The sequence below is a fragment of the Pezoporus occidentalis genome, unplaced genomic scaffold (genome assembly GCF_034315485.1).
Source record: "Pezoporus occidentalis ecotype Australia unplaced genomic scaffold, CSIRO_AGI_Poc_V1 ctg150, whole genome shotgun sequence".
Classification (NCBI taxonomy): Eukaryota; Metazoa; Chordata; class Aves; order Psittaciformes; family Psittacidae; genus Pezoporus; species Pezoporus occidentalis.
In genome coordinates, this window is record NW_026913317.1 from 1,292,106 (window position 1) to 1,303,443 (window position 11,338).

The following is an 11,338-nucleotide window of genomic DNA, read 5'->3' on the forward strand; positions in this document are numbered from 1 at the left end:
TGCACAGAAACAGTACCTGGAAATCATACTTCCATGCAAAATCCTTTTTTCTGCTTTTCTCAATACACACACATTCTTTTTTTGTATCACAGCAATTTTAAAATTGTCCTATGCAATTTAAACAAGATTTCCAAAAACAGTAACCTTTTGCAGGGATAAATCAGAGCATTTCCAGTTGACAAAGTAATTTGCGAAGGACACACATAGCACCTGAAAAGACAGACTGCGAAGAAAACCATTTTAACTATAGCAACAGCACTCGCTGCATAATGTTATAAGGAAAATTATACAGTTAGGTCTCTTATCAGACTTATGAAAATTCAGATTTATGCCAGTTGGGGAGGGGGGGGCAGAGAGGAAATCATTGTTCACCACATCTCCCTTGAGCACTACCTAGGGGAGGGGAGTGATGACCAGACAGCGAAAATTAAGCAGAACATGTCCCACCTTACGCCTATTCTGCCAATCTGTCACGGTTGTTCTTCTAGCTCCATAGGTTTACATCATTTTTTTTCCTATTTTTTTTTCTTTTTGCTGACAAGTAATACAAGACAGATTCTTGCCTTCTTAGGATCTTGCAATCTAGTTTAGACATAGCACGTCAAGTGGTGATGAAAGAAGGTTAGGGTGGGTTTGAAAAGATGAGGATTCCAACAGTAAACGATGCAGAGACATCAGTTTGGTAATGTACACATGTTTTGCATGATTCATTGGACCAAAATGGCCAAAGGAACTTAAAAAGCTGTCAAAGGCATCTTTACCTCTGACCTACCTAGTCATCCATCTGCTTCCTCATACTGTCAATCAAAACCCTCCCATCCTTATCACTATTCTATTACACACATTTTCCACAACCATTTCTCCTCCAGCTCTTAAAAAATATCTTAGCAAACATTTCAATCAGTCATTAAAAACCTTGTTAAAATATGCAATGTGTCATCAAATATGCATAGCATACTCGTGCAAAATCTGCACAGCGTAAATCACTGTATTACATTTGCTATAGTATTAATGTAAAACGTGGTAGAAAGTATTACCGGTAAGAACTTGGAATTACTTGCTACACATCGGAGCCTGATTTTCTGTTATATCAAATAAAGCAAAGAAAGAGCAATGGAATAGATTATTTTACACAATCATTATATTAAAAGCCTGTTCAGCATGCCTAGAATAATTGTACAAATTATACTTCATGTAAAATTCATGCAATTAGTTGCTGTTTTAACAAATTCATACAGGGGGGTTTGCTTTGACTAAACCAAGCGCACCACAAGGCTACCATCATTTCCATGTACCGGGTCAAAACCTGCACGTTCGATTCCAGGTGAACGCAAACATTTGAATGTGTCAGTAAACATGTGGTTATCAGACATACAGGTGCACCTCTGATAGTCATCTAAAAAATTAGAATAGTAATAAAGTGACCTACCGATAGGAAATAGCCTTTTTTTACTTCTGCAGCCCTTATCTCTTCCAGTGTCTCGCAGAAATAGTTACGAAATTACCCTGTCGAAATAGTTATGGAATAACAACCACACACAGAGGATTTTGTTCAGACCTGTCACACGTTACGTATTTATTCCACACCTGCTGGGTAACCCCTGCAGAACACGACCCAGCAAAACCACTTCTGACCAGGGCTACCCGCGGTGACCGTCCGCCTCTGCAGTGGGCTCCCCTCGGGAATGTCGTCGGGTCTCTGTCCGGTCCCTTGGCCCTCTCGGGGGGTAATGCATTGGGACGGGTAGCGGCGGAGGGTGGCGGGGGGGGGGAAGGAAACGTGAGGACGGGTTTTGGTGGCCGAGAGCGGGAAGGAGGGCCGAGAACATTTAATTTCCTATAGCCTCGCAGCCCGGGAGGGAGCCGGGCCAGCCCCTCTCCTCGCCGCTGAGGGGGCAGCCGGGTCCGCGGGAGGCGGAGAGTTGTGGGCGAAGAGTGGGGCGACGCGGGCGGTGCCACGGCCCGGACCCGCCACTCGGTGAGAGGCGGATGGGAAGGGCGCGCACCTCCACCGCCCCGGCTGCCCGAGTTTCTTGAGGGGCCCTCAGCCCCTCGACGGCCTGGTCTGCCCCTCCCGAGGAATGCGGCCCCTTTTCGGCAGACGGGTCCTGCCGCTTGAGGGCCGAGTTGCCCTCGGCCCCCACCGCCGCCTCGGGGACAGCACCGTGGGCCCGGCGGCAACCTCAGGGGAGGTACCGGCCCGAAGGCCGCCGCTGCCGTCGCCACAGGCCCGCTGCAGCCGGCGGAGGCGCTGGGGCCGCAGGGACGCCTCTCAGGTCGAACCCCGCACCTTGTGGAGGAGACGGGGGATAATGCAGAGAAGCTCCTCAGGTGTCCCCTGTCAACACCGAGACAAGACAAAACCCCCGTGGCGGCTCCTCACCCGCGCTTACCCCGGTGACGGATCAAGACTAAAACTGGCTTTTTTACCCCAAATATCCGCGCACCTCGAGCCATGCAGGTGCCGGGGGATGACGTCTCTACTAAAGCCTATGGGTACGTGTTTTTTAAAGGGGGAGAGCGTCCCTCGAAGGCCGGCAGAGAAGGAGGTGGTGCCGCGGGAGCAGGGGCTTCTCTGCCGCTCCTCTGCTCCGCGCCCCCAGAGAGCCCGGCCTGGCCCTTCGCTGCGCCCCCGTCCCGGGAGAGCTGCCGGTGGGCAGCGCTGCGCCCCTCTGCTCTGCTCCGCTCCGCCAACGGGGCGGCTCCCCCGCAGCAGGGAACCTCTGCCGCCTCCAAAGTGCTGTTAGGGGGTTTAAGAGTCAAAGACGCATAATTACAAACATCTAAAACCCGAAGGGGTTTTATCTCCCGATGTCTCCGACTGCAAATCTCCATGCCTGGCCATGCGGTGCGTAAACTCTCCCCTATGTCCCCTTTTCACCTGCCCTAAAAAAAAAAAAAAAAAAAAAAAAGAAAAAGACGAAGCTGGGGGGCAGCTAAGGCAGAACTGGCGTCGCCCAACTTGGGACGTGCAGAACGGCAAAGTGCTCTCCGACACGGCGTGAACGTTTTGCCAGGTTTATTTTACTTGTTATACACAGACGATACAAACGGGCAAAAACCGAAACATTTCTCAATGGAGCATGTACTGGTATAAATTATTCAGTTCCACAGACGTAACAGAACAAATATAAAAATCACAACATTCGATTTACAGAAGAGTCAAAAATATACACACGTTTATGACCCTGAATTTCTATTAGGAAATTTCCCCGTCGAGTGTAATCTAAACTGAATATTTAGCCTGATGCATATTTCAGTTTGTAATTGTGTTGGTTTTTTTTTTTTTCCTCTATATAAAAATGCGTTAATTGTATAGATTTGCTACTCAAAATTCGAAGACTTACTATTCTGCTTCGCCGGGGGGACAGACCTGGAGGGATATTAGTTCCTTCATGAAATTAGTAACAGGTTTACAGGAAAGATCGCTCTTACTTTTGATGTGCATTTGATTCCCCAGGAAGTCAGATCTCGGTTAGCTACTTTATGAAAAAGTCAATTCCAAAACTAAATGCAGTAAAATATACAACTCACAATTCATCTTCACTGGACTACACTATGGTTACCAACAATTCAGTCGTCTATATCTTTTTTTTTTCTTTTTTTTCCCTTTTTTTTCTTTTTTTTTTTTTTTAAGATTATTCATTACAAAGATTTACAGCAATATAAAGAAAGAGGGGAAAACTGCAAAGAAATTTGAAAAGAGTTTGTCAGCATATTTGGCACCTGCAGGGACCAGTAATGGATTTGGCACTTGGGGGCGGGGGGGAGGGGGAGGAGGAATACCACAAAAATAATAATATTGCTGATGTCGAGCTATTCCTTTTAAAGAAAAAATACAGAGGCAGTTAATTTTGCTTTTGGAAGGCGTCATGCTACTTTAATCGACTTTCCTACGAGACGTATTTCTGTTCTTTTGAAGGGAAAGCTGAGCTATTCTTTAGCTGTGTTAGCCCAGGGCACGGCGTAATTATTTCATGCGAAGAATTGCAGAGAAAGTGAGAAACCCATTACTCGCTGCCGCAGCTACGGGCCCGCTCTGCACTTCCAGAGGCATTTAGAAAGAGTGTTTACCGGGGGGGGGGGGGGGGGGAAGGTTGCTGCGAGGAGGGGACACGGGGAGAAGGAGCAAAGGTGGAGGGAGAAATTTAAACAGGATCTAAGTTTTGTGACTTAACGATGAAAACAAAAAGAAAATTCAAACAAATAAGAAAGCAACAGAACCAAAGAAAAGTAGTCGGTTACAATAAATTAAGTACTATGTACAGGCATTTCACAGGCTCTTTTCCCCCACTATTACTGTTATCCCCTAGTATCCATCCGTGGTAAAAGGAAGGAAGCGCTGTACGGTTTGAGAGTCTAAGCATCCTACTTATCAGTGGGTTTCGGAGCAGCGGTGCCCCCCGCGCCCCCGGGCCGGGCCGGGCCGGGCCAGGAGCGGGGCGGGGAGACGGCGGCAGCCGCGGCTCTGCCTCCCTGCGTGCCTGCGGGCCGGGCCGGGGACACGGATGGGCAGCTAGGGGCGGGGGTCAGTGCGCTAACGCGGAGGAGTTATTGTGCAAAAGGACGGCGGGGCCGGGCGGCCGCGCCTAGCTGTGCGAGTAGAAGCCGTAGTAGCCGATGTCCTTGGCGCAGGTCTTTTCGCAGTCCCGCTGGGTGAGCACCTCGCTCTTGAGGGGCGAGGAGCTCTCGGACACCGGGGTGTCCGACGGGGAGATCCGTCTCCTTTTGGCCTGCTCGTAAATCCCAGAATCGGTGGAGTCGATGGACTTAATGGACGACGGCGTCTCGATCCAGCTGGAGTCGGACAAATCTTTGGGCTTGGAGTCCTCTGTGCCCGGCAAGGGGGACCGCTCTGGGGCCAGGCTCTCCGCCTCCTCCCCCAGGTAGGGGTTCCCGGCGGCCATGCGCGCAGCCGCCGCGCTGTTAGGCCAGCAGGAGAGCACGGAGCCGGATTTGCTGCAGTACTGCGGGGGGCTGCGGGCCCCCCAGCCAGAGGGGTCGGCGTAGTAGCCCAGCGGTCGCCCGGCGCAGCCGGCAGCCTGCAGCGGCAGTGCCTTGACGCCGGCGGCCGCGTAGGAAAGCAGCGTGGCCGCGTTGCCGGCGAAGTCGGTGGCCGTGTCGTAGGCGGAGGCGGCGAAGTCGAGGCGGTTGTTGGCGGGCGCGACGAACCAACGCTGCGGCGAAGGGGCCCCCGGGTCCTCGGCTTGCTGTGGGGAGAGCAGCCCGTTGGTGTGGGGCACGCTGCGGTCGGCGCCGGGCCCCGGGCCGGCTCCTGCCCCGGGGTGGAAGCGGGACTTGGCGTAGTTACTCACGAACTGGTCCTGGAGGAAGGAGCCGGCCATGGCGTAGCGGGCCCCGGGCACAATTTGAGAGCGGGGTGAGTCGTTGGGGGAAGGTGTCAGCCGGTCCATGTCGCAGCCCGTGTAGATCCTGCCCAAGAGAAGGGGAGAGAGCTGGGTGTCCGCCGCAGCCCGCCGCCTTCCTCGGGGCGGCAACCGGACTACTGCAGCCCTCTGGGAGAGACGGGAAGGGACCGAACGGGCCGGCGGCCGCCTCAGCGCGCTCCTGTGCTGCCCGCGGCCTGCGCTCAGCTCCGGCCTCGGTCTGCGGCGCTGGGAGCGCCAAGGGCCTTAATAGGGAAGGGGCAGGGAAGGCACGAAGAGCGCACTTTCTGGGACCGATTGGCCATTCATTGACGGGTGAGAGATCTCTTGCTCCTGCCCGAAACCGGCGTGAAAACCCGAGCGGTGACACATTGACCGCTCCCGCCATATGCGCACCAGGCAACGCGGTCATTTGCAGCGAACAGCGTGAATGGCAGACTACGGAATTCTATCGGCTGTTTATCACTTATTGGGAGTCTCAGACGAACCATCAACATTATACCGAGTTTAAATTAAACACCTACTTGAAGGAAATGTAAAACCAGACACATCCAGTGTTCCCTGCGTGGCCTATATATAATTCTCCCATGCTGGGCTGCAATTTGCGATTATAAAAACTTTAATGGATGAATAACTACTATCTGTATTTAATTCAGGCTAAAACTGTGCTTTAATTAACCCTCCACGCCTCCTGGAATTTCTTATCCAAAATAAACTTGGCCCTTAAACAAATTCAACGTGCTAGACAACATTGAAGCTTCCCCCTCCCCCCGTCTCCTTTCAAGTGACTCCCTGTAAAGGTTTTTTTCCTATTAAAAAGGGAAAAGCAATGGCAGCTGGGGGCGAAGGCCATGCAGCCTTCCTAAAGGCCGCGCATCTTTCCTGCAGAGCTTCCAAGAGAGCAGCCATGCCCTGCGTCCGCCCTTCATGACACGGGAAGGGACCGAAGCTCCCCTCCCACCGCCGCGACCCCCGCCCGTAGGGGACAGCGCCTGCATCACCAGCCTCTCCCAGGGGAGAGTCTGTGCTCGGCTCCGGGCCCCCCTCACACTAGTTCAGGCCTCGGTATCGTTTCTACCCTTGGACTGAAATCCTGCTGCTGGGGGATGCTGGGCCGCCGTCGGAGGTCAGGGAGCTTTAAGCAGGCGAGGAAGTTACGCGCAGGCTTAAGCACTCCCAGGGAGTTGAGAGAGTCGAAAGGAGATTTCCCTCTCAAAACCGAGGCTTACAGAGGGGCAGGTTAGCTCAGAAGCCGGTCAGACTGGCTGCCCTGGCTCGCCGCCTCCCGCCGGCCCATCTGGGCAGACCCTGCAGGCGGGCGGCCCCGGGCCGGGTGTCCCGGCGAGCTGGGGAGTCGGGGTCTGGTGCCCCTCTAACGGCCTTAGGGGCGGCATCAGCCACAGGTCCCAGAGGGACACTGTTCGGTGGGTCTGGCGGCTGGGCCTGAGCGGGGACAAACCGCGACCAAAAATCTTCGGAGGCCCTAGCTCCACCCTGAACGGGGGGAGAGGGTGGGGTAAAAAATATAAATTCCAACCGCAGAGAAGAACAAAACAAGACGAAACAACTTTTCTCCGGACGCGGGTTCTGTGGACCCCGGGATTACCCGAACCCTGAGGGTTACTCGGTGACTGAGCCCGGTTTTGCCCGGGTGCCTCTTTCGGAGCCTTTGCGTGCAGGTGAAACAGAAACTTGGTCAGGGTCGCAAAAATGCGTGCCAGGAAACACCAGCAACAAAACCGCCAAAGTGCAAAAGCGAGATGTGGGTGCGGGCAGCACAGCCCCAGGCGTGGAGGTGAGCGCAGGCTGCGCAGGACTGCGCGGAGCGCTGCCGCAGGAACACCCTCTCCGCGGCCCTGCCAGGGCAGCCTGCGGGTGCCTCCCTCCCGGAGGGCTCTGGAAAAGCCCAACACGGCGCGTTTTCGGTGTGAAACGAAGCCAGCCTGCATCCCAAAGCTTTTCCCTGACGTGTGTGCAGCGGAAGAAGGGAAATAAATCCTCTTTACTTACGTGTCATAATTGTCTCTGAAACCTTTTGCGAAAGGATTGTGGTCTATTTTCAGCTGTGTGATCTAAGGAAAGAAAGGACCAGAGTTGTGAAAGCCTGAAAAATACATCCTACTGCAGCCAACACATTTTTAAAGTCAATCTTTAAACCAGTCGGTCGAATTGCCTTTAAAACGTGAAAAATAAAGATCTGGCATGCTTGTACATATCAGGGTCTAATTTTAAGATGTATTTTATTGGAAAAAGTACGGCAAAAAATATTTAACCCCATGTTTTGAGATGTGTCAGTATTGCTACTGCATGGGTATGAATATATTTAAATCCAGAAATTAGGCAGACCGTACCGCAGAACGGTAGCTAGAGTTTACATTTGCATCGAGCAAAATAATTGAAGCGAGAATGTGGACTGAACATATGTCAGTTGAAAAAGGGGACACCAGTCTGTAGCAAAGCCAGACCACTCCGAAACGTAGCCAGGCATTAACGAGCTTTTAATTTGAGGAAGTTGCTCCGTCACCCCCGGCGCAATCAATGAGGTTGTTAATTGATCTTTGCAGGCTTAAAGCTTAAGCTAACAGCTAACTGAGCTGTTTCCGACTGGAAGAGAAGTGCGGCGAATGAACGCCCAGCTCCGGGCGGAGCGGCAACACTGGTGCAGGGCACCCGAGGCAGGCGCGGGCAGCTCCTGCCGCGCTCGGCGCTCAGCAGCCCCGACCAGGGCAGGGTGGCACAAAGGGGCAGATAGGGATCCCCATCTCCCGGCGCCGCAGACCCGAGGGGGAAGTGCCACGGCCTCGGTGGCCTCGGCGGGATGCGCTGCAGAGAGCGCAGGAGACCGCGAGAGGAATAAACCCGGGAGCTCTTTACATCGGTGTTTTGGTAGGCGGTGACCGCTATGAACTGCGTCTCGGGGAAGGTGAAGGTCTGCACTCTGCCCGGCTGGTTGGTATCCTCCGTCCCGTCTTCGTTCACCTCCACCACATGCAAGCGTGGCTGGTACTTGTGGAGGGACTGCAAAACCACCATCTGTCGGGCAGAGGAAAAGCAGGGAGGGGGCCGAGGGCAGAGGAGGAAATTAGAGCAAGAAGGATGGGGAGCGTGATGCCCGCAGGCAACGGGACCCCGCTGCTACCTCCCCGGGCCGCCTGCGGCTCCCCCGGCCAAGCCGGGCCCACTCGGGCGACGCGCTCAGGATCAGCGAGACCCGTGGCAAAATTAACGGGAGGGCTCCCCACCCCCCACCCACCCCCCCCTTTTACTGTCACCTAACTACACGATCTAAAGAAATACACGTTCTTTCCGTAACTGTAGGATTTTGCCTGAAGCAATAAAAATAAGCCTGGCAGAGCGGCTGCGTCTTCCCCACTAACCTGCCCGTTGTTGTTTGATGCTCCTTTATTGTTTGTAAGTTTTAGCTTCCCAAAGGAGATTTCCTGGCGCATCCAGTGGGCTCCCGTGTTGGGGGAGTCGGGGTGCATGTACACCCGGTTTCCTAAGCAAAACAGCGAAATACAACCACATCACAGCTCTCGCGGACACCCCGGTTCTGCCACCGCAGCAGCACACGAGGTCGAAGGATCCCGTTAAGCCAGCGGCATTTTACTGTCAAAACCCCATTTATTTTCACTGCGGACTAAACCAGCGTTTTCCGAACACCTCTTACTTTCTTTTCCACCCTCCTTTTTTTTTTTTCTCCAAAAAAAAAATCATTGGCTCATTCGCGTTTAAGAAGTCGCCAGAGCCAGTCCACAAAGGCTTTAATTAATCATTCTCACCTACATATGTGTCGGGAAAAGTGTTAATTGGAGGAACTTGCCTTGTACATTGGTGTCCGCCTTGCCGCAAGGAACCCATTTGCCTCCTTGAAATCTCCAGTGGTTTGGATCCGCCAAAATTACATCCACAAAAATATTGTAGTGAGCCGTGGGGTCGAGACCAGAAATATTAAAACTCAGGAAAGGGAACATGCGCCTATAAAAAAGGAAAGGGGAAAATGAAATATAATAAAGGGAAGGAGGGAAGCAAGCCCCCGGCAGCGATAGGCACACGCGGCGGAGCCAGCCCGTTGTGTTTTTATTCTCACGGCTCCCGGTAGCGACAGGGAGATAAAAATCAAACTCCCTCCCCGAAACGTCGAGCTTTCCGCGGGCAAGGGACGAGGGCAGCGCGGACCCGCGGGAACGCTGCCCCGGCGGGGACCGGCACCGGCGCTGCCGGCTCCCGGCGCCCGGCTCAGGGGCCCCGGCGGGCGGGCGGGCGGCTCCCTCGGGGCGGTGGAGGCTCCGGGCGGCTCCCCCGGCGGAGCCTGCAGCTCAGCCCCGACCCCCGGCGAGGCGAGGGTCCGCGCGGTGGCTTACCTCCCCTGCTTCGTGATGATCATCTCCGTCTGGTGCCGGTGAAATTTCAGCCAGAGTGGCCTGTTGCACAGGTAGACCTGAGCCTTACCGGGAACCAGCCCCGGCTGGGTGGAGGAGAACTGGTAGAAAGGTGCCCCTTGGTAGGAATGACCATACTGCTGGGGGTACGGGTAGCCCGCCGTGGGGTAACCTTGTGGAGAAGAGTTGGACAGGAGGCTGTTGTAAGCTCCGTTGGTGATCACAGGATGGTGAGCCATGTAGCGGCTGGGGCTGGCGATGGAGAAGGCTGGGTGAGCAGGTCCATGCTGGCTGGGGTAAGGGAACATGGTACTAGGAGCAGAAGCAGCAGACTGGGGCTGGCTGGACTGAGAGAGCAGATAGCGATCTGCAGCAGATCCATCGAAACTGTGACGAAGCTCAGAGACCCCGTCCAAGACGGGAGAGAGTTTATTTCTCTGGACGTCCCCTGGTGTGTCCTTGGAGTCAGGAAAATTGTCTGTATCTGACTGATTCGTCATCCCCCTGGTAATTTTTTTCAAAGGTGAACTTCTCTCCAGGTTGTCAGTGGTCGAGATAATGGGATGATCATGCAAGGCAAGCTCAGATCCGCCTGCATGTGGGTAACTGCTGCTCACATTGAGAAATTTCTTGGAGAGCATGATAGAGGGAGAAAGACAATGCTCCAGCTGCATAGCTCTAGCACCACAGTAATAACCCTTCAGTCCCTGGATCTGAAAGGGCTCCTCAGTATCAGAAGCTAGACATCCTGGGACCCTCGCTAGGCAGAAAGCAGCACTTCATCCACCAAATGCTTCCCAAACGTTTGATTTACTTTTTTTTTTTTTTTTTTTTTTTTTCCCTTCCCTGGGAGAAGAGATTGGCCAATTGACACTATGCAGCAATCAGGAAAGACTCACTTTTGATCTCGCTGCTTGTGGAGAGGATGAAACGGCTTCTGCCATTGGTTAACCGCTGACAGTAATTTAATTAGATAGACATTAATTAGGATAATCACCTGGCTCCTGGTCGCGACGATCATGGCAAATTGAAGGAGATGATTTTATTGTGAGATAGAAGGAAGGGGGAAGGGAAGAATGTGTTTGCTGTAAGTGCTCATTATTATGTGACCTTTCCAGATTTTTAATTTTTTTTTTCACTACGACTGGAAAATAAATCCAAACCCCTGCGATTCCCCAAATGTGCGCTGGTGTCCCCTGCCTTTGTGTGCTAGGGAGGGGACGTGGGCCGGGGACTTCGGGGACGGGCACGGGGGGAGTGCAGAGCCGGGCCGGGGGCCGCTGCCATCCGCTCACCTCCGCGAGCTGCCTCCCCTTCGGGGCCAACCTCCCCCCCCCCTTCCCACCCGTGCCTGCTTCGCGGGGGAAAATGCACAGCTGAAAGCGGTCGCCCATCATCTCTTTTAAGTTCTGAAATAATCGTAAGCCCCGCAAACGAAGTGCCCTAATGTATTTGCCGCGGTGTTTACGGGTTCTTTAGTATATGAATATTTTATCTGGGAGCCGTAATGCCAGAGATTACCAGCAAAGCAGGGTGGAAGGCATCCACCTACCCACCCGGCGCCCGGTT

The 11,338-nt window shown here is 53.4% G+C and overlaps 1 protein-coding gene across 2 annotated transcripts; it reads right to left on the reverse strand.

The window, feature by feature from the left end:
• Positions 1-3,004: 3,004 nt before the first annotated feature.
• TBR1 (T-box brain transcription factor 1) lies at positions 3,005-10,906 on the reverse strand. Of its 2 annotated transcripts, XM_062611062.1 has the most exons (7): positions 9,752-10,894; positions 9,211-9,365; positions 8,765-8,886; positions 8,262-8,420; positions 7,398-7,459; positions 5,316-5,433; positions 3,005-5,210 (listed from the first exon to the last, which is right to left on the reverse strand). In XM_062611062.1, exons 1-7 carry the CDS (start codon positions 10,441-10,443, stop codon positions 4,590-4,592), a joined length of 1,929 nt encoding a protein of 642 aa, XP_062467046.1. In that variant the 5' UTR covers positions 10,444-10,894; the 3' UTR covers positions 3,005-4,589. The 2 variants fall into 2 exon arrangements, with proteins under 2 accessions (XP_062467046.1, XP_062467045.1); XM_062611061.1 differs by having other exon boundaries at positions 3,005-5,433; positions 9,752-10,906.
• Between the last annotated feature and the right edge of the window lie 432 nt (positions 10,907-11,338).